The 23,348-nt window shown below is 43.2% G+C and overlaps 2 protein-coding genes across 5 annotated transcripts in view; one reads left to right on the top strand and one right to left on the bottom strand.

Annotated features, from left to right (window-relative positions):
* Positions 1 to 9,734, bottom strand: part of ALS2CL (ALS2 C-terminal like) — a 39,518-nt gene extending 29,784 nt beyond the window's left edge. The window contains exons 1-3 of one of the 2 annotated variants that reach the window (XM_078598080.1): positions 9,582 to 9,734; positions 2,615 to 2,712; positions 973 to 1,118 (exon numbers count right to left, since the gene is read on the bottom strand). In XM_078598080.1, coding sequence (XP_078454206.1) covers positions 973 to 1,118; positions 2,615 to 2,640 — 172 coding nt within the window. In that variant the 5' untranslated portion in view covers positions 2,641 to 2,712; positions 9,582 to 9,734. The other variant, XM_078598081.1, reaches the window with a different exon arrangement.
* A 722-nt stretch (positions 9,735 to 10,456) lies between these two features.
* On the top strand, positions 10,457 to 22,433 carry KIF9 (kinesin family member 9). Of its 3 annotated transcripts, none has more exons than XM_078598078.1 (21): positions 10,457 to 10,615; positions 12,798 to 12,887; positions 13,598 to 13,763; positions 14,076 to 14,182; positions 14,375 to 14,596; positions 14,818 to 14,901; positions 15,151 to 15,243; positions 15,464 to 15,611; positions 15,752 to 15,816; positions 16,011 to 16,088; positions 16,214 to 16,282; positions 16,662 to 16,766; positions 17,191 to 17,246; positions 17,504 to 17,594; positions 18,038 to 18,192; positions 18,694 to 18,816; positions 18,980 to 19,188; positions 19,510 to 19,689; positions 20,695 to 20,813; positions 21,012 to 21,116; positions 21,372 to 22,433. In XM_078598078.1, the coding sequence occupies exons 2-21, from the start codon at positions 12,804 to 12,806 to the stop codon at positions 21,483 to 21,485; spliced, it is 2,373 nt and encodes a 790-aa protein (XP_078454204.1). In that variant the 5' UTR covers positions 10,457 to 10,615; positions 12,798 to 12,803; the 3' UTR covers positions 21,486 to 22,433. The 3 variants fall into 3 exon arrangements, with proteins under 3 accessions (XP_078454204.1, XP_078454203.1, XP_078454202.1); XM_078598077.1 differs by lacking the exon at positions 10,457 to 10,615 and adding an exon at positions 12,285 to 12,412 and having other exon boundaries at positions 18,700 to 18,816; XM_078598076.1 differs by lacking the exon at positions 10,457 to 10,615 and adding an exon at positions 12,285 to 12,412.
* Positions 22,434 to 23,348: the final 915 nt, after the last annotated feature.

Genomic DNA, 23,348 nt, shown 5'->3' with positions numbered 1-23,348 from the left:
GGATATTGGAGGGGGGCCACTGGGCGGTCACGTGGTCTAAAAGAGCTCTCGGGAGCCTTCGAGAAAGAGCGAGAGATCTGGAAGGTGGGCGGGGCGGAGCCAGCCCCAGCCCAGAGGGATATAACGGGGGCCCCGTGATGAGCTCGAGGTTCTTCGTGTGCTGGTGTGAAGAAGATCCACATCTGGGAGAAAAAGCCTCTAGCCACGCAGGCCGGGACTCAGCTCGTGGTCCGGGCCGGGATAGCGAAATGTCTAGTTCTGCGGTAGCGTGGTTAGATGGGCATTCGATACCCGAGTGTAGATTGTGTGATGTTATGTTGAAGTTGCTAAATAAAGTGTTGCTCCCAAGACAATGTCTGCGACTCAGTTGGACTCACTACACGTGCACATGTGCAGCTCATTATCGATTCACTGCTGGATGAGGGTCACCCAATGCTGCATGGGTCATAGGGGTCGTTTGAGCATACTTCACCATGCTGGTAAGTGCATGTTGGTGAAAGCTAGCACCATAGATGCAGGAGCACAGTACAGTGCAACAATGGAGTTTGTTGCCCAAGACATAAACCAGCAGCCTATTGCACCTGTTACACATGGTTGTCAGCCATCCAAACACAATCGAGGCTCAACCTTGCTTAGCTTCCGAGATCTGATGAGATCAGGTGCATTCATGGTGGTTTGATCATAGACATTTCCTTCTCAGTGCGTGCTAATCTTCGGCGCACGTAAAGTCACTCGTCTCTGTATTGATCTCTTGCACGGTTTATACATCAACAAGGTAAAGATTCCAAAGAGTTAGGCATTTTTGAACCCATCTATAACCGACCCACAACCAACAAAATGTTTGACACCACGCACTTATCACAAAAAAGCATCAATGCACAATGATGTCAACATTTTCTGCCTACCCAAGCAGAACACAGCCCTGATATATGGGGCTCAAACACGGTACGTGCCTCACACTGAGTAACTCACCGCGAGTGAGGAGCAGGGTATGCGACCAGCCCAGTGCAGCCTGCACCACCGGTTTGCCGGACAGAGATTTCAGCAGCCTCGGCACCATGAAGGGCCCTGGTCCCTCCCACACCACAGCCAATCCATGCTGCTCCTCCACATGCTCACTTGCAGGGGGTAAAGAAAGCAGAGTAGGGCCAACAGCATAAGCAGCTGAGGAGCAGCAAGTGTTGGAGTCTTCCATTGGAAAGTGGGAAAGATGGGACTACATCAATAGATTATTGATTCTGTGCGAGGTTTTGGGTGGCTTCCCAGGTACTCTGTGGTTTTCTCTCACATGCTAAATACCTTGGATAATCGATTATCCGGCTGCTTCGGGGGGGAAGCGGGCGCCAGATTATCAAAGACGCCGGATAATCACCTCGTTATTTAAAATAGCTTATTTTTGCACGTTGTTGTATAACATGTTTTTAGGTGTTGTGTATATGTATTTTGTGTTTTAAAAATGCGTTTACTGTTTGAAGTTAGAGGAAATAAACATACAGATAGACGAAAAAATATTCTACTTTAAAAAGTGACTGTATTTACTGTACCGTACTTACCACTCCAATCTCGAAGACTCTGCATGGGGTGATGTACATACTGTGCTCTTGTTTCAACAACATGTGATGGACGATCGCCGGACTGGTACAGCCCTTGAAGCGGTTTTGCCGGATTGGCCTGGGAACGCCGGATAATGTTGGACGCCAGATAATAAGCGATGATCAACTGTGCTTGTTAAAAAAAAATTGTCGAGACATTCCAATGCAGCGCTCTCCTAAAAAGTGTTGAGACTCAGCATGGCTCTCATTAGGTAAAGAATTGGTATTATTATTGTTATTATTAAAGGTCACCTTTGCATGCAGAAGCATCGTATTTATATAACCTCAGGTGTGGTGTTGATATGCATTCCTTGAAATTTTAATCTAAAAACACTACCGGCCAGAGTGGAGATGTTCATGTTATTTTAGAACAGTTCTTTATCAATGAATTGCTTGATGTAAACCTCCCCCTCATGCCACGTCAGTCATGGAGTTATTTTACCATAAAATGCATACATGCGCGGCAGTGCAGGTTGGTGAATGGGGTGCCCAGGACCAGTTCAGATCTCTCACCACCGATGTGAGCCTTGGCCAAGAATAAAAACGGGTTTCTGGGTTCACGGTGCAGCGCACTAGCCATTGTGCCACTGCGCTACCGCTCAAACAACATAATCTTGGCAACACACCTGGAGGGAAAATTACATGAAGGAATCTCTTGGGATAGTGAAGGCAGCATGCTGGGGCATGTCCAGTATGGGAGTTCAAATAGGCGGTGAGTGTTTGGGCATATACATTCTCTGCATCTTCCATTGGGCGGTCCATAGTCCCCATTTACAACCACAAACAGGTTTTTCCCCATGCCAGTTGTGAGCACACCACAGCAAGCATCATGCATGAATATCCCATAATCAACTACTCCCTCCCATTGGCACCTGCGGTTAGGAATGTGAAAAATCCAATTTATCAGCAGATTTCTTTTGTTGGGTCTAAACAAAGCAGAAGCACAAGTCTTGTGCATGTATATTGTCCCATAAAAATCACTGTTGTGTAAATGGCCACATTCTCCGGTAGCATGTTCTTACCCGTCTGCGCTGGCAAAATCTTCCATCCTCCGTGATGTTCAGGCCAAATGTTTGCTCCCAACGGCCTTAATCGCAGCCCATGAGTATTGTATGATTGCCTAAACCAAAGACAAGCGACGTTATTATACAGTATAAATGTAGCTTCAGTTGCTTTCGGTAAAAGAGGAAAGTAATGCAGTCAGCCAAAAATGTTAAAATCATTATTATCATTACAAAATCATGCATAAAGAATGTACCATTCCTTGATGATCAAATGACAGTGGACAGACAGTCCTGTTTAATAATTCCACGACCAACTTATCAAAGCGATCAAGATGTCGTAAACTCCTGTGTATGTTTTTGACATTTGTGGCTGCACATTTCTCCAACGTGTTTTCAGGTTGTACCGCATGTTTTCGGCATGATGTTTCGAGGTTCAACCAAATTCAGTTACGGAAGAAGCTCCCACTCGCAACACATGCAGCAAAACGTAAGATACCATGAAGGACAAGGCGCGGTACAACGCCAACACACATTTGAATGTTCGATACTTTTACAGGACAAAATAAGCAAGCACGTGTTCATGACACACACAATCATTTTGCAACCTCCGATTAGCACGGTTGGCTCTGCACGGTGTGAAAGAAGAAGTTCAACACACAATCATCCATTAGGTATAGAGTACAGTTAGTGGTATGCAGTGTATTTACACTACTCATACAAAAAACGCCAATGCAGCTTAATATGTAAGTTTGTCAAATAACACACTTATCCACGGCAGACACCAAACCTGTTATGGTGTTATGGCCATTAGAGAGCACGTCTGAAGCTGAACACACTTGCCACAACAAGCACGTTCGTTCCTGCCTCCCCACAATTAATAACGCATTACGTTGCGCCCTTCATCAAAAAAATCGCTTCTGGGCCTCCACTCTTCATGCTGGTTTCACAACAGTCACTGGCAACTCCCATCCACACACTTTGAAAGCCTCACCCACTGCTGTACAAATACACACGGTATTTGCATTAAAACACACACACAAAAGAGGTGAGATAATGAAATTAATTCCGTGTTCTTTGTTCAAATTGTAAATGATCTGAACCTTTCATATATATGTTAAAAGGAGAAGTCTCCAGTTGGCAAGATTTGGGGAGGATGGGGGAGGGTGTTCGCGTTTGTACACAATAAGGCGCTCTATATGATGATGATAATGTCCCACATGGGGGAAGTCAGCTTCCGATTGCTGGGAGCGCAGAATCGAGGTCTAAACACAATGTGCAGACCGCCGTCATAAAGAGACGCGTGGCAGTGGTTCTACGTGTTCTTTCATGCATTGAACAATACACTATGGCGTTTGGAGTGAATACTTTTTTCCGATGTATAGTACTACAAGTATTGTCATTCTAGAGCAGTGTCGTCACTCTTGAGGAGTGTTTTCTCAAAGTTTGTTTGGCCCCCGTAGACCACTCAGCCAAAGCAAACATTCCCACGGACCACACACCCCTGGTGATAACAACGCATTCACTTCTAAATACCCACAAATACAAAATTATTCATTACCGGAATAAAAAAGAAAGTTATTTTTCTGGGGTGGGTGGGGATTCGCATACCTTATCAGTGCCTACCCTCTTATTACAGACCAATTCAGACTGTATTGGTCACCCCGTGCCCTTAAAAATCTCAACGTTCATCCTACAAAGTCCGATCACAAAGGAGAAACACAAACAAATAGACAAAAATGCCCTTTGCCCGCATTGAAACGGTTGTACGCCGTATGAACCCTGTACAAGAATATGACTAATCCGCATGGATTGACAGGTTATGTGTTAGGGTAGTTTACCTAGATTTTTTTAATTAAATATCATCGTAAAATATTAATTGTTGTCCGAAACAAAAGGGTCAACCTGCATTTGCATCACAACCCACGGACCACAGAGAAGGCCGTCGGGGTCCACTTTGAGAAGCACCGCTGTAGAGCCAATTAAATTATGAAGACGATTACGCACAGAACAACACAAATTATCTACTCTGTTGCCAGATGGAGATTAATACAGAGTACGAGAAATGTAAACAGAGGACCACTTTGTTTAGGTCAGTGGTTCCTTTACTGCAGCCTGCATCCCCCCCACCCCCTTTGGTTCTCAGAAAGGGAATCTAGCACCCAGGTTCAGAACCCATGGTTTGAAGCTTTCATGACTGCAGGAATCCATACTCTTTGGTTCTTTCGGTAAAGTCACGTAGGTAAAAAACAAATAAATCACGACGTTTCGGGCGCAACACAAGCGTCCGTCATCAGGTGGGAAAGCATGATCTGCTGCTGATGCAGACTCTCTGTTGCCAGTCGGCCTCAGCAGCAGACCACGCTTTCCCACTCTGATGACGGACGCTTGTGTTGCGCCCGAAACGTCGTGATCTATTTTATTTTCTACCTACGTGACTTTACCGAAAGAACCAAAGAGTAAAGAACCACTGGGTTTATGTGATTAACTGATTGTGCATTAGGACTGCCGACTGGCTCATGGGTAACACTAAGCAAGAGCCGAATGGCTCACAGGGCTATACCTAAAAAATGAAACTTGAAACATGCACAACCTCTCCCCCCCTCCTACTCTTCCCAGTGCTATCAACGCATAGCACCTTTACCTTTTCACTGCCAAGACCGTTCCATGTACTGTATAGTAACCCCTCCTTTGTGATGAATGATTAACCGTAGATCAACAGACGACAAGTGGCCCAAGGCCGCCAGTTTTCTTGCACACTGACGACATGTGTGTGTGTATTGCTCTAACAAGGCGCCCATTGGTCATTTTTACAAGGACGTTGATGGCAACATTGGCGGAGGGAAAAATGTCACACTCGGCAAAGCTTGAGCGAGTTTTTTTTTGAAGATCACTGTATTACAAAGGGTGCGGTTCTGCATGGGATGCTATTACGTCTGTTGGTAACCTCTGTTTTGGCTCAGTCACGGTGCTTAGGAATAACCTGAACACGGAAAGGACAAATATCCTCTCCTCCATGCAGCTTGTTTCGACTGTTTCTGTCAAGTGCTGTTGGCAAGCACCTATTCAGGCCGGTACGGTGTAAGAGTCAGCACCACTCCCCAGACCGGGTTCATCTCCCTTCTGCTGATGCTTAAACGCCACACGAGGCACACTCATTTCATTAAGTCTGAGTCAACTTGGAAAGAAACTGGACTGGTTGAGAGGCATTCACCACTCATGATGGATGTGGCTGGAAATCAAACTCGGGTTGCCACGTTCATATTAAAGTAGGCTAGCCACTTTTCCACCGCATTCCACAATGATGCTTGGGAACAGCTCGAACACTGAATCACAATAGACCTCGTCACATTTACTGCCAGACTTGCTTCACAGGTTGTCTTTCGGCTAATACAACACCGCCCCATTCTCAGCTATGCCAGAATAATGAATGTCCTACTACTGTACAGACGAGGACAGCTGCAAATACAGAAGTGCTCTTTGGGAGAAAAAAAACACATCCGCATGGGAAGTTTTGCGTTTTATCAAGTGCGAGGAGAAAGGGAAGTCACACAAATGCCCTTGACGACAGCATCATTTTCGCAGTCGCCAACAGATGTAAGTGTATGTACGGAGCAGACCGTGCTAATCGGAGGTGCGGGGGAAGGACAACAAACTAAAAAAGATGAACTAATCAAACAGATGTGGGGGGGGGGGGTCACTGGCACATCATAACTGTTGGCAAAGTTAACCGAAACTTGTAGAATTTATGTACATTGCATGGTGTTAGGCAATATTTCTGATTTCAAAAGAGGTAATAAGCTGAGCACAATGAGGTAATGTGTAGCGAAGTACATGAATATTGCAAATATTACATTGACAAAATATTTATTTAAGGAGTAATCTGGGTTGCTCTGCTTGAGATATTTTTTTTCTTTCTTACAAATAAGAGAAGTTATACATTGGAGAGAGCATTTATTTATATAATTTGTGCAAAGTTGGAATAACAGCCAGATCGTATTGCAATTTTGTTTTCAGCAGCGTTCGCGTCACTGCTGAGAATCTGTATGCAGACCATTCATGGGGGGGCTCCCATCTCATCCCATTGGAACATTGTCACAAACGCATATCATTACACGTGGAATGAGATTAGCCAGAGGAATTAGAGTGGTGGCAGACAAGTACACACCCCATAACAATGATGATCTTAATCCAATCAAATGTTTGCGTAATCCACAGAGCGATATCTACTACGTTGTGTGGCCTGGTCATCAAAATCAAGGTCACCGCAACCAATGCAGTCGACATTACCACACCTCTCCATAAATCCCTTCTGCTGGAGCCGACAGCTGTTGCTCAGCCGACTCACAAACTCTGCTCTGAGTTTCAACATGTGATTGTTGCTCTTACCCTTGGTCTGCAAACTCTGGGTTAATGCATTCTCGAGTAATCACCATGCAGATTATGGGGGGGGGGGGGGCGAGTTCACAAATCACTTGCCACTAATGTTAACCATGGCTGGGAATTGACTGCAGGTCACCAAGTTCACAGCAAAATACACTAACTCGATGTGCCACCACTCCTAAGAGGGAAAACATCAGTGATACAACTGTACGAGATTTGGAGGGAACACAGCAGATGTCGCCTCAGTTTCTAGGAATGTTCCTAATGTATCAATAAAATATTCCATGTGTTAAACTCTTGTTCTCGTAAAGCCGTTTATAAATGTACTCGTTCCAAAATTAATTTTATTCCGACACATATAAGCCCTGCCTCACCTTTTACTAAAGTTCAAACATGAGAAAAACTGAATTTCAATAATAATGTTTGCTACATGTAAGACAAAATTATTATCCTTTGTGACGATTTTTTTAAAATAACACTTGTACAATAATATCCTTAAACACATTACGTGACTACGCTCTTGAAAATGTCACGACCTACGAATACCTCGGTAGTGTTTGGCTTGCACGTATGCAAAACCTGGCACAGGAATTGAAAAAGAAGTTGTGGTAATTTTACAGAAATAGATCATGCTTTTCATTCATTACTTGCCATCAACTGGCTAACTTCATGGTAATAGCTGGAGATGCGCACAGGTCGTGGTGTAGGTCTACATTTGTATGAAAGACGTGGTTCATGAACTATACCAATTAAACGCTTTAGATGTATGGTGACTCAAAGCACCCACGTTGTCTCAACAGTAAACACCAATTCTTTACATTCTGTAAATGTGCTCTCTACCACGTTCCCCGTGCTTGGAACTATATAGTATTGAATCTCGTTAAAGTCAAGTGCTTTTGAAGCATACATATTACAGCATTTAAAATGTATCAATACAATTTTAGTATTTTTTTTTACTTTACAGAGATTAGTGGGGGTGTTTTACGTCTTGTATCCCAGGGTTTTATTAAATTTGATTTCTATTTCGACACTACTGTGGTACAATGTATGAAGCCACCGACAACGTGAGTTTGATTCCCGGCTCCGGCATCAATGGCTAGCGATGTGTGCATGACCCAGCAAACCCAACGACCAGCTACAAAAAAACATCATTATTATTGACCCCGTATGCATTAGGTTAATACAAATGTATACTCTACTGTTTACATTCTAACCACAGCTCTCCTTCGACAGACTTAAGTCTGGCGGGTCCCCCATCCGGTTTAAACAAAGTATAAGTTGCGTACATGTAGAATGGCAACATGTGGTGGTGCCAGCTGACGTCAACAATCAGGTGAATACGTTTTGAAAACGGGATTGGTGGCAAAAGTCTGTTTAGTATAAAAGGATTACACCAATCCTATCATAATTATTTGGCCAGTGCTAAAACAATTATCCATTGCTGCACGACGGCGTCTCCACTCCGTGGTGGTCATGATGGGAGTGTGTTTGACCATACTTCACCACGGAAAGGGGGGGGGGACCTCCCAGAACCAGGTATCTAACTCAGAGTCCCACGTTCCATAGCGCGCCAATGTTCCACTTGAATAATTTAGGAATTACAAAACGTACTTTTTGGAATATACATGTTGGTCCAAATGTCTCGTGTCCTTTAATTAATTTACCCCTAAATGGCGGTCACAAGACATCTGGACCACCCTGTACATAAAATCGTTTTGGCCGACCTTTGAAATGTTCAGTCCGTCGTTTTCAAATACAACTTTTTACTGCAAACACTATTGCAAACAAACGCACATTGTACGATTTAAATATATTATACGGAATTGTATACAATAATTAGATTCAAAAGTCTCATAACACCAAGCACTTGCAATGTTAAGGGTTCCACGTCAAATAACGTTAAAGAGTAATGTGTATCCAGCCTTACGAGATCACAACTTGAGAAAAAGTCCCCAAGAGAAATGGGAACATTAACCTGTCCGAGGTTTACATGCTGAAATAAATGCTAATTTTTGAAATCAGTCTGCAAGGCCGATATGCTGATGGACTAAAAACTTATTTCGTGTTCATGGACATTCGCTCTTTTACCAGAATAACTTGGGTTTCACGTAAGACATAGATAAAAAGACATTTCGTTATAAATTATTCTTTAGACAAAGAAGTGTGCCTCCTACCTTGCAGGTGACTTGAATAGACGTTCTCGCGGACGAGACCGATACGCTGAGCCCCCAACACTCATCCAGACCACTTTGAGCCACTCAAATTTACCGGTTTACGTTGATTAGAGCGCATGAACAATCAGATGCAATCGCGCAATACGTTAATAGCCAATGGTTAACACGGCGGCAGCACAGCAAGTAGGTCCTGGGGAATAAAACCTGGCCAAGTAAACACTACGCCATCAACGTCACCACTTCGCAGTCGTAAAAATACAACACAAAGAGCATATATCACACCTGCACTCCTGGTTATTAACGCATAATTACGCATGCCCGGTGATGACCGTGATGACTGCCAATCCAGCAATTTTACTCTGCTCTTACAACCACGCACACAGACGTCGACAACACTCAAGCACTGTGGTGTAGAAGCCTCAATAACTTACACACACAACAAACGAGGGACCCCGTCTATATAAAGATGCTGCTGCTACTGCTGCTGCTGTGGTTGTCACGCTCCACTCGCTGCTACTGCTGTGGTTGTTGTTGTTGTTTGGTGCCGCGCTCGGTGGCACCGTGACTCGCACGAGTCGGAGCGAACTCCGCGCCGGGGGGAGGAGACTCTGGACCCTGCCCCACGACGGTGGGGGGCGTGGGAAGGGCAGGGGGGGTCGGGGGACGGGGGCGGGGGGACCGGGGGGTGGAGTGAGGGGCGAGGGAAGACACGGGGGGAGGGGCGAGGGGAGGGGCGAGGGGAGGAGCGGGGGGAGGGGCGAGAGGGGGAACGGGGGGAGGGGCTGGGAAGACGGAGGGACCGGGGGACAGGGGGACGAGGGGAGGGGCGAGGGGAGGAACGGGGGGAGGGGCTTGGGAAGGAACGGGGGGAGGGGCGAGGGGAGGGGCGACGGGAGGAGCGGGGGGAGGGGCGAGAGGGGGAACGGGGGGAGGGGCTGGGAAGACGGAGGGACCGGGGGACAGGGGGACGAGGGGAGGGGCGAGGGGAGGAGCGGGGGGAGGGGCGAGGGAAGGAACGGGGGGAGGGGCGAGGGGAGGGGCGAGGGGAGGAGCGGGGGGAGGGGCGAGAGGGGGTACGGGGGGAGGGGCTGAGAAGACGGAGGGACCGGGGGACAGGTGGACGAGGGGAGGGGCGAGGGGAGGAACGGGGGGAGGGGCGAAGGGAGGAGCGGGGGGAGGGGCTGTGACGGGGGAAGGGACCCCGGGAGGCCGGTACCCAGTGAGGGGCGGGTATCGATTCTCAAATAATCGATTCCCAATCGATTCAACAAAGTAGTTAATCCATAATAGATTCAGGATTTGTGTGTGTGTGGGACCTTATTGTTTGTACAGGGACCGTTTGAATGTGAATTGGAAGTTGTTAGTCTGCATCTGCATCAGCCATACGAAAGAAGACAATTGTACTGAACTGTCTCTCGACTGCCTCCCACGACTCCACCTCTCCCACCGCGTTGAGACACCGAAGGTTGGTATTTTCCTGGTAGGGACGTCCTGGTTACACCAGCCTACAGGGGATTATTGTGTCCGTCGTGCAGGGAGGGGCTGGGTGGGGAGGGGAGGGTGGGGAGGGGCTGGCTGGGGAGGATGGGGCTGGGTGGAGAGGGGAGGGGCTGGGTGGGGAGGGTGGGGAGGGGCTGGGTGGGAGGGGCTGGGTGGGGAGGGGCTGGGTGGGAGGGGTGGGGCTGGGTGGGGAGGGGCTGGGTGGGGTGGGGAGGGTCTGGGTGGGGAGGGTGGGGCTGGGTGGGGAGGGTGGGGCTGGGTGGGGGGTGGTAGGGTCTGGGTGGGGAGGGTGGGGCTGGGTGGGGGGTGGGAGGGGTGGGGCTGGGTGGGGTGGGGCCGGTCACCCCGCGGTGCCCTTATAAAACTTAACGTTTAACCTACTCACGCCGGCTTGTGCCCACCCTCACAGTCGGGCATGTTTGCGGAATACACCACGCCGCCGTTGACCCTGGCCATTGACCGAGCAACCCAACGTTCCTACCAGCTCCCTCCGCAGGAATGTGTTTAAAATTGATATTTAGCATTGACCGTGGCGTTGTTATTCATAACGCCTGTTTAAACGGCGCGAACACACAGGGGGACTGGTCACATTGCCCCCCCCCCCTCGATCACCGCTCAGCCAATGGGGAGGCGGAGAGACTTTCACTTGGGTCTCCTTAAATCAAAACACGTGTGTGTCAGTGTGTGTGTCCCTCAATAACGCTCGGCGCGTGTTGCCTTCAGAGGAGCAGATATATAATAAGCGACGTTTCGGACGATGAGCCTTTATTGAGAGCACATAAAAGGACCATTGCCCGAAACGTCGCTTATTGCATATATATATTTTTTTCACTTTTAAGGACTCGCACAGAGTGTGTGATTGGCGACGAACGTGTTGATAGTTTTGATTTAAAGCTTTCGTGACTGCAGGGATTCATATTCTTGGTTCTTTCGGTAAAGTCACGCAGAAGGGAAATAATATTGTTTAATATTTGTTTTTATTTTATTATTTCCCTTCTACGTGACTTTACCGAAAGAACCAAGAATATGTGTTGATAGTTTTTATTAATGTCGGATTCTTAAGTTTAGACTTGCACCCTTCGGCGGGGGTGGGGGGGGGGGTTTGATGACGTCACGAGAGGGGCAAGAGGTGGGGGCGAGGGGATGGGGGGGGTTTACGACAATTTTACGACAGATCGCTTGAGGGGAGGGGGGCGGGGCACGTTTCTGCTGCTTTACAGCAAACCTCGCGACGCCGGTGGTGGTCGCCGTGGCGACGCGGCGGCTCCTAACTCGGTATTTGATTTGGTAGCGACGCAAAGTTGTTGTTTTGTTTTATTTTCTCCACATGCTCTTGGTTTTAAGTAATCATACGATGAAAAGCACCCCTTAACTCCGAGCAGGAGTAACTTGTCAATAAACTGCGCCGCTCACGTGTCGGATTTAAAGGTTATTACTTTCTGTACATCTTGACTTAAAGCTTTCGTGACTGCAGGGATTGATATTATTTGAGTCTTTAGGTAAAGTCACGTAGGTCTACGTGAATTTACCGAAAGACCCAAAGAATATACTTTCTGTACGTTTGATAACGCACTCGTGGGAGTCTAAACCTCATAGGCGTTATATCGAAATATATTGCGCTTTTTACATCGACTTACGTATACGTTTCTGAAGTTTGGTAAACTAATTGTGTGAATTGTCACCGCTATCATTGATTAAACTTCTGCAATAAAAGTCTGTAACGTGGAAGCTTTCACCACCGATTCCAGGACCAGCAGTGGAGGTGAGTATCATAGCAGATTATCAATACATTGACCTTTGAATTCCTATTGCCATGTGCAGTGAATTGTTTTAAGTACAAGATAATTGGGTTTGTGAACCCGTGTATGTGCGTACATTTGAGCGTATCTCCTGGAATGCCGAAAGGCTTTCTCCGCTTTCCTCCATTCGAAGCGCCAATTTAAAGGGAATTGATTAAAAATCCTCCCGCAAGAAGCATCGAGACTCTGTGAGGCTTCCAGGATGATATATGCCATGGGATTATTATTATTCATCGCTCGTCAAAAGTGAAATGCTGAAGTGTAAAGTATCTCAATTGACTGCTGTATTTGTTTTGTGAATAATTAATAGTGGAGGTATCACCATGTCTGCTTTGTTCCACTTCGCAGTGCAATATGGGCTGTGTGCGGGTCGTTTTACGCACTAAACCCTCGCCAAGGTTTGCCGAAAGCCAGATTGGCATAAACCCAACTGATAAGGTAAAGTATTACATTACTCATACAGCAGCCAATCCACTTCCCGATGAGGGCTCTCCGCATGCCGTGGGGGTCGTGGGGGTTATGTTACCATATTTAACCATGCTGGTCAGTGCGTGTTGAAGGTGGGGAGCATACACGGGAGAACATTGTACAATACAACACCGCCCTCTGCTGGCAATATATCCCAGCATAAGCCTACAACACACGTTCTACATGCATGGTTGTTGCTCGTACATATATTTGCCTTTCGACATCGGGCACACTCCGGATGATTTGACCATAGGCAAATTAGTAATATTCCTAACGTGTACATTTTCGACCAGAAATGACATCCATCCAAACAGATAATAGACAATCAAACATTAATGTTCAATTGATTTTACTTATCCCAGATAAATAAAATGAGATTGAGAGCAGCATATAACTCGGCATCATTATCTTTCATTATCTATCCACTGCTAGATGAAGGCCTCCTCAAGCCATCATCATCATCTCTCATGGTTCTCACAATGCAACAATCCATCTAGCTCCTAAACACGTTCCTTCCATCGTTAGTCTCAACCACTAGCCATTATCCCTTCGAGCAGCGTGTCCTGCCCAATTCCATTTTCTTAACATTCAAAATATTGCTACCCAGCAAAATAATATACTCAGACATCTATATAAAAGTGATATAAATTTTAACGTGTTTTATGCTTATCTGCGTGAAGACGGTAAACATCCGCTTGAAGGAGCACAATCAAAAGGAGATTGTGAACAATCAAGTCACAGAATGGAGCTTCAAGTTGGATGGAAGTCTTCACAACACCAACCAGGAAATGGTGTACAGAGAGACGGCGCGAGAGGTTGTATCCCGGACACTGGATGGTTACAATGGTGTGTGGCACCACTGACGTACCGCAGATATATAAGCTCATAATTATTGTATGAGAAATCTTATAATTGCCAATGCCAAAATACAATTTTGCTACTCGTGTAGAATGCTTTTTAGAATATGAATATATTGCACACAAGTAATAAGTGTTTTTATTGAGAGGTATAATTTTATATTCCCATGACAATGTATTTCATGTTGTGTGATGTAAAATATGTATGACAAACTACTAAAGTGTATTGTGCCATTTTGTAAAAATGCAGATTTTAACTAGTGTTGTAAATAAAATTTGCCACACCACTCTGAATTCTCAGGAACCATAATGTGCTATGGTCAGACCGGCGCAGGGAAATCATACACAATGACTGGAAGCACGGAAAATTTCTCTGAGCGAGGCATCATCCCGCGGGTCCTTGAGCAAGTAAGATAAAATGCTATTTTTTCCAGCGTCTCCCTACCAACCTTAAGTGAAATTAGTTTGAGTCTAATATGCATGTTTTTTTTATGGTAGTTACTGTGTATCTTTCAGGAAAAAATATATGTGCACGTAATACTGCTGTGTTTTGGTTGTTGTATTCCAGGCATAACAAGGAATGTACTTTATATTTGTTAGGTCTTTCACGATATTGAGGAGCGTGTGGAGCAAGACATCACTGTTCGCGTCTCCTACTTGGAGATCTACAACGAAAGTCTGTGTGACCTGTGTGCCATGCCTGCGTGCCAGGCCATCGATAAACAACTGTCTATTATGGATGAGCGTGGTATGGTTTCTGTCAGAGGTCTGACTTGTCAGTTGGTCAGCAGCCAAGAGGAGGCCCTCAACAAGCTATTTGAGGTGCTTAACAGCAGTTTCATACTTTTGGGCAATGTTATAAATTTCGAATTTTCTATCTGATAAAATACATGCGAATGTTACTACTGTCTAGAATGGCTATTCATCAGTATAACTAAGTATACGAAATTCTAAGATATATTATTACACTTTAATAGTTAATGAGTAAACTACAGTATTTGTATTTTAGTTCAAATCTGTTGACGTATGTTTTACTCTTTTAGGGTGAAATGAATAGAGCAGTTGCTTGCCATACGCTCAATAAGAAGTCTTCAAGATCTCACTGCATATTCACTCTGTACATAGAGGTAAGAAACTACACAATTGTTTGATAAGTTTTTAAAATGAATAGTTTGTTTAAAAGTTGCCTTAATATTTCGCTATTAAAAGTAAATTTGTGCCATCACATTTAATTAGAATGCAAATTGCATATAATGCAACAAGCATTGGATATTTTACATTTTTGTCGCATTTTTTCAATGTTTACATTTGTCTAAATAAAGCTTATCTGGCTTTGGTATGCACTTGTCTGATATTGGTCATTTTGTGTGTTCCAGTCCCGCTCGAAAACAATCACAAATTCTAAATACACGATGTCTAAACTCAACCTGGTTGATTTAGCTGGCTCTGAGCGTCTGGGCAAAACTATGGTTTGTTTTAATAGACACACTTTCACAAATGTTCTTTATTACGCCATTAATTGTGCTTATTGCCATATCTATTTTGCACTTGTGACTAAAGTTGACATCCCCGCGCAGTCTGTAATACCATATTATTAATGAAATACCGTAATTGTTTTTAAAATGAGAGTGAGCAGAATAGAAATTGGTTAATGTTTAATTATGATGGGGCAATGCTCACCTGTTACAGTCAGAAGGACAAGTGGAAAGAGAGGCAACATACATAAACAAGTCGCTGTCCTTCCTGGAGCAAGCTGTGATCGCACTGGCAGATCGCAGACGGGAGCATGTCCCTTTCCGTCAAAGCAAACTCACACATGTTCTTAAGGATGCCATCGGTGAGTCTCGTTTGCCAGATTGAACGGTACACAACCCACAACACTACACATGGAATACAGCATTTGCAATTTCAGTATCTGACCCTATTTTGCACAACATGCTGAATTTATATATATTTTTTTTATTTATACCCATTCAGGTGGAAACTGCAATACTGTGCTCATTGCCAACATCATCGGGGAGACTGAACAGATAGAAGAAACGGTATTGTTAAATGTCATATTCACTTAGACATATAATCTGACTTTAAAATATGTATAATTGTCTTGTGTTTGTAGTGTTTGTTGCTAAATTAGATTTTTTAAAATATATATATATGATTATTTTGTGAATGCTCACCAGAACTGGTTCAAGTTATGAAAAAATGTTGTGTGATGTGTTATCTGTGCCACATACAGCTCTCCACATTGAAGTTTGCTGCTCGGATGGCCTGCGTTCCTGTGAACGCTGTCCCCATTGAACTTCATGACCCACAAGTACCTGCCTAATTTTAATCTCATAGTCAAGAGGTTATATTCAATGATGGCTACCACTCGTGTTTTATTGCGCTGTGCTATAAGTTGATCGAAGAAAGCTTCTAATGCTGAGCCTTTCTCCACAGCGGACAGTGAAGGATCTAGAGAAAGAGATCAGGCTGCTGAAAAATGAACTGGCAATGCATGACATCTTGGTATGGAAAAGTTCTGTATTTTTGTTGTACAGTATTTGGATACTTGTAACAGCAGTTCGGCCAACCTTCCACATTTGGGTCAAAGCTGGGAGCATTACATGTAGTTGCACTGGCATGAGAACGTATTTTTTTTATACATTCTAACGTTATTTAAGGCAAGGTTAGAAAATTAATGGCAACAAGGTTTGTGAAAATAAAATTGACTTTGAAGTGGCAATAAAGGTTACTTAACATACGTGAAAAAGTTACTACAGTTGTAACACATTCGAAAAAACAGTGCTTTTTTACGCTTTTTCTTCAGCAAAATTCCGATCAAATTAAGTGTAAATATTTGTATGCATGTGTATTTACTAAGGTTTATGTTTAATTGCATGTGCAGGCAAACCGTAAGAAAGTGAGCTATGAGCCACTTTTGGAACATCAGGTGGCTGAGATTCAATCTCAAGTGCGCCGCTACTTAGATGGCTCCCTCAACGAGATCACCGTGAGTTGAATGTCGACTTCTCTTCTGTGATTGCCAACAGTTTTCAACAGAACTCTCAACGTAGCATTGAGTTGTTTCATGCCAGTGTAAACCTGCCTCTTGCCCAAACCTAGTCTTCAAGAAAATGATTTATCTTCTTAAGTTTTGATTCCTCAGTATGAGATGAAGTTATTTTTGCTCTGGCTGGCAATACTCTTAGAAAACTGAATCCAACAAAAAAATGTGTCAGTTTCTGTTGCAATTTTTTTTATTAGGGCCCAGGACAATGAATACCAGGTGCAGTATTCTTATGTTTATTGGTTTATAAACAACACGCAGCCTTTAGTGCAAACATATTCCTTCCCGCAGTACAATTGTGGATTTGTATAGATGTGTGTACATTGAGTGGTCACTGTGGTAACTGCTTTATTTGTCTCTATTGTAGTTGGCCAACGTAAGACAAATTCAAGAAGTGTTTGCACAATTTAAGGTGATTTTCCTGTAAGTATACTGTATTTGAATTATTACTGTGGCAATATATTTGTTAAACCTTCTGGTAAATAGCAGTACATTGAGAAATACTACACAGATTATCATGATGGTGACACAAATATGCATACTATAAAAATCACAACTCCGCAATTGTATAATTGGCATTATTACTGCACGTTGAATTTGCAAGCTTATGGTACAATATGGCATGCTGGTATGAATGGGAAGTGTACATGATGGCTGCTTACTATTTTAACTTTATTCAGTCAGCAAGAGGAAGAGGTGGAGGCAAAACTAAGGCAAAAGTTCAGCTTGCAAGAGAGGAGAAAGGAGCCTTCTCTAGATGTAATTCAGAAGGTACAGTTGCCCAAGCTATGCACAATGTAACACGTAAACAGTGTAGCATATAACCCTCCCGTGCACATCACCATTTAGTGTCACAAGACATTTCAATTGGGCTCTTGCCTGGTTTTAAAGGACTTACCACTATAATATGTTTAATTTATTAATGACAAACATTATCTTAACTCTGGAAAATCTCCGAAAATAGCAGTGTTCTGTTTGTATCATCGTTGTAAGAATTGGTTCTTTTCTTACAAACACCTGGCTCAGCTTATTGCTAAGCCCCTTGGTCAAATAAATAAAAGTTCATTAGATTCAAGAAAAAAACATATTCAACTTGTACTTCAAGGGTTTACAATCTAATGCTTAAGTATATAGTGTTGTACTTATACTGTTTTAATTTGTTGCACTTATGTTAATGAAGTAATCATATTTCATCCAATTCCTAACAACCTCAGGCTGGCTCAACAGAAAATGAAGTGGTTCTGGCTGGAGAGTTGGAGCGCGATGGATTTGGACTTGGGTTGGTGCCCACCTCATCCAAGCTTTACCTCTCGCCCGTTGTTACTGCCAAGAAGAGTAGGAACAAGAAGTCACTTAAGGATAGTGCCAGGTAGTCATATCCATTATTTTGATGATTGAAATAATATTCATTATCCTGTACATGTACGACACTTTTGTGAATCCACTGCTGGATGAGTGCCTCTCCACACCATGCAAGTCGAGGAGGTTATTTCACCATATTTCACCTTGCTGGTCGATTTGGGTAGGTGAAAGGTTGGACATAGACGTTGGAAAATTGGGCAGTAAAACAATGGATTTTGCAGACTGCCTCCTGCTAATATTTCGATAGAATAAAAAGTTTGTTCGATTTAAATATTAATTTCACTGAACTCTTGAGGACTGATGCATGGAATTTAACACTAAAATATATTTAAACCTTTGCAGTTTTTTGTGAACTTCAAGACTGTTGAAAATATTTGTCTACTGCAGCATTTTTATATTGTATTAAACTCGCAAACATGTATAAAATGTTTATTAATGCAGTGCGTCTCAGATTGCAACATGTTGATTATGCTTATCGCTGACTGGTGTGTTCTGCCAACTCCATAAGCAAAAGGGAGAGGCCAGGAAGCCCACAGCTCCGAGAGTCTCCCTTTGTGGGAGAAGGTGGCCAGAGAGAGCATGACGTGACCAGCGTAGCCTCTGAGGTCTCTGAACAGCTAAACCGTTCAAAGTGAGTGTTGAAAACATCAACCTGTTTAGCACCTACTCTGTCAAAACACCTTAGCACACAGGTATCAGATGTGGCCTATGGGTTGACAATAAAATACTGCAATGTTCGTGTAATGGAAATGTTCATTGACCTTGATATATCTTTGTTATTGTATCTATGGCAGCACTCCACCAATGCCAGTTGTTGCATTTGAGGAATTTAAAGCAGAGCGAGGCAGTGAGATTAACCGTATCTTCAAAGAAAACAAATTGATTTATAAGGAGAAGCAAACAAAAGCAATAGAACTGGCAAAACACATAAATACTTTGAAGCAAGAAATAGACGTTGCCAGAGAGGCACTGGAAGCCAAGACAAAAAAGAGACAAGAACAAGGTATTAGTGTAATGGAAACAGCTGTGTTTATAGCAACTTACAATTTAATGATAAGTACTAGCACATATAATGAAACAAGCTGATGTATTTAAAACCATTAAACACCATCAGGCTGCATATAAGATGCAACAAAATTTTCAAATATTGTACACTTTATTTCAACAAAATCACAAGCTTTTTAAGTTAACTGCAATAAATATAATATCCAGTTAAATATACACTCGACACCTAACGTGCATATGCCTGCATGCGGCACTTCTGCTAATTACATTTACACACTGTGCCTAATGTCGATGTGCTTGTGTATGGCATTGATGCCAGGTGAATTTATGAGCAGCGAGGGCCAGATGGTGATTGACGAGGAGGAATATTGTTTTCTGCTGCGCATGCGCGAGCTCAAAAGCCAGTACCGTTTGCACTACGAGGAGCTGTGTGACATAAAGGCTGAGGTGCAGTGGTGCCAGCATCAGGTCAACCTGTGCCGCCAGAGACTCGTCTCTGGTATGACCTGCTGCCATGTTACATGTTTCATTGCACGCACCATTATGAAGGCAGGGGCACCATATGAAAGACTCCATTTTAATACAGATGAGCAACAGGAAACAGCAAATAAGAACAAAAAAATATATACTCTTAGGTTTTTTCAGTAAAGTCACGTAGGTAAAAAATTAAATAAAAATTAATAAAAATAATAATAAATAAAATAATAAATCACGACGTTTCGGAGGCAACACAAGTCTCCGTCATCAGGTGGGACCGTCACAGCTAGATTTACTGTATCAAGTGAGCCTCACTTGATACAGTAAATCTAGCTGTGACGTGATTTATTATTTTATTTCTATTATTACTTTTATTAATTTTGATTTGATTTTTTACCTACGTGACTTTACCGAAAAAACCTAAGAGTATGAATCCTTGCAGTTACGAAAGCTTCAAATCTAGAACAAAAAAAATTGTCCTTCGTTGTAGAGGTGGCTGGGCGACATGAGCTGACATTGTTGAGATTTTAAGTTCAAACCCAGGCAGTCATGTGTGATTAAATTGGGTTCTCAAGTATAGAGTTGATTGTCTCAACCATGCCACCATGATTGCACAAACCACGTTAAATTTAGTTCTGCACTCAATTTTATTTACAAATATGGTTGACTGCCATATGACAAATATTAATCTTATTTGCAGTTGGTGGAAACGTGATGCCCTCTATTTTGGGATCTAAAGGCCATATGAAGGGATTTCAGAATTAGCTCTGGTTTCTGCCTCCAGTGGGCCGTTCTGTAACATGAATGGTTGAATTGCTTTTGCAGGAATGACACTGATAGCATAATCAGAGTAATATTAATGAAAATGTACGTATGTATACTGTTCATTCATTGAAATGGTTTGAGTAATTGATATACAGTTTAGACACAATGGAAAAGTGAATTTGCAGTGGTAGATTTTTTTCTTGTGTTACATTGAGTTGAATGCAATTGTCATATATGTGATCTATAATCTGTGTTTTTACAGAATTTGAGACGTGGTATGCTGAAGCATACCAGGTGCCTTCAGAAAATGTGCCTGCTAATTCCATGACTACAGCCACACCTGTGGTCGCTCACCCAGCTGTTGGCAAAACCCAGCCATTGGTAAATAGTCCGCTAGCCAGAGTTATTGTACTAATGCTTACTGAAAGTGTATTTTCGAGTCTTTAAATTGTAAACGTTCATTCTATTTTTGTCGATTTTTATATGGAAGAAAAAAATGCCCACTGACATAATAGGCCATATGTAGCAAAGCTTTGGTTCTCATAGGCCCTAACCCCCATGATTGAATATGCTCTACAGGTGGAAGGAGAGCAAGAAAAGCTTGAAAGAATGAATATGGAGTTCATGACTGCAAATCCTGATGCTATGGCCTTTTATGAAGCCAAGGCCCGCATAGAGAGAAAGGTAAGCGTTATTAATGTATATAGTACAGAATTGCCATTTAGAATAGTATGATCATATGTTATATTTATGGCTCAATTATTATTTTCTGTGATTTTATGAAATGACATTTTATGCCTTTTAAAAATAACATTTGGACAACTATTTGAAGTCATCCAACATCTAAGTTTCAGGGTGTGTAATAAAATTAAAGAATGTTTTCACAGATACTGTATTCAAGAAGTATATGTGCTAATTGCCATTGTCTTTGGTCTCTAGCACAATTATACCAAAGCCGCTGCCCAAAATCAAACAAAAAATATGAAGGAAGACAACATACCCGCATGTGCAGTTGGAAATAGACTGCCCAAACAGATGATGGTGCCATATTAGTCATATCCATGCAAGGCATTTCTCCAGCACTACTTTACATTAAAACAATGATTTTTCCATATTTTGGAGTAATTTCACAAAATAAATAGTATGACATTGTACAATGTTTGCAAACATATCTTTATACAATTGATCTGTAAAAGCAAAGTATAATCAAAGTTATTTTTTATAAAGTGTCTGTGCATCTTGATGTTTGCCCTGGCCACAATTCTCGGAAATGTGTTTTATGCCATGCAATGTTACCATGTCCAATTGAAAACCTTCAAAAAGCTACCAGGGCTGTATTATTATTAAATGAATTAATGCAAATGTAGTGAGTTCAACTGAGTCGCAGACTTCCTCTTGGAGGCCACACATTTAACACCAATAACTGCCCCTTAACAGAATAACAACCTATGGTGGTGACCACCAGGCTAGCTACACTAATTACACCGTAACTGCTACTCCGGACCGCGACCAACAGCTCGGCTCCAGGTCCACGTGTTGGAGACTCGGTAGAACGTAGGACATAGATGAAGGCTTCTTCAAGATAAAAACCGCCGGTCCCTCCGGGGGACCCGGCTTATATTCTCTGCGGCGTGGCTGGCTCCGCCCTTGGCTACGACCACCTTCCAGAATCTTCGGGCAGGATCTGGACCCCTACTACGTGACCACCCCTAGCCCCCACTTGGGGCCCCTTTGTAGACTAAACCGATCACGTGTCCTCTCGGGTCAACCAGAGTGCCATGGCCTTTAGTAACCCCGGCACACCCACACCCTATCCTGTAGGGCTGGCACTGCACGCCAAGCGTGGTGCCACCCAGCGCTATCAACCGGCACTCCCTGAGCCCCTCTAGGGCCGGTACTACACCCACATCATAGTGGTGTCCGTGATGTCGTTACATCGCACTAGGGCCGACACAGCACAGTGACATCCCGTGATGTCACTACACAAATATAACAAAGAAATAACTCAGAAAAACTCAAGATACATAAGCTCATTATTTAGTGCAGCAAACAGAGACCAGAAAAACCAGCAAGGTTTAACTTCGCAGGATAATCTACCGAGCTACATATACACTACACACACACACGTAAGATGCCAGAAACCATGCGATCACCGCAGCCTAAGTTGTTCATAAATCTCCTTGAGCTTGGCCGGTGCAGTAAGGCTCCTGAGAAGCGAGTAATGTCTCATATCGATCATTCTATCGAGTGCAGCCGTCTGTCTTGTTCATCCTGGTTGGTTGACAACAAATAACATGTTAAAAACTCTCTACAATGAAGGGAAAGGTTTCTGTCGATTAATTAAATGACACGATGGTAAACATGAAAATAATGCAGCCACCTTTGGATACCACAGAAAATATAAAACCAAATCAAATAATCACCATTTGGTGATTAAATACAATTTTGATGACTACCAGGATAATATATTGTTGCAATGATAAGTGAGGATCTGGCCAAATCTATATCCCATACTTTTCTCCAAATTTCCTAGTGTCCAATGGAAATAACTCGGCACAACACAGAGACTAAAGCACATGGTTTAGTGCATGGGTCGGCAACCTACGGCTCCGGAGCCGCATGCGGCTCTTTACGGGCTGCTTCTTGACGATATGTACGATGTACAGTATATGTACATAGATGCATTGCGGCTCTTGAAATACTGAATTTTGTACCGAATTGGAAAGAAATGGCTCTTCTTGTTATTTTGGTTGCCGACCCCTGGTTTAGTGTAATAAGCTCAACCCAGAACAACCTTCAGGGTTCAACTCAGCAGCACAATTGGCCTATACGGAAAAACGTTACAGACAACACCAGAAAAACCATAGCCCCGTGCCATGCAATACAAAAAGTAATATTTAAAAATACTTTTTAAAA

This window comes from Lampetra planeri, chromosome 10, assembly GCF_965212315.1.
Source record: "Lampetra planeri chromosome 10, kcLamPlan1.2.h2, whole genome shotgun sequence".
Lineage (NCBI taxonomy): Eukaryota > Metazoa > Chordata > Hyperoartia > Petromyzontiformes > Petromyzontidae > Lampetra > Lampetra planeri.
Note: the sequence above shows the minus strand (reverse complement) of the source record. Positions and strands in the feature narration are given on the sequence as shown.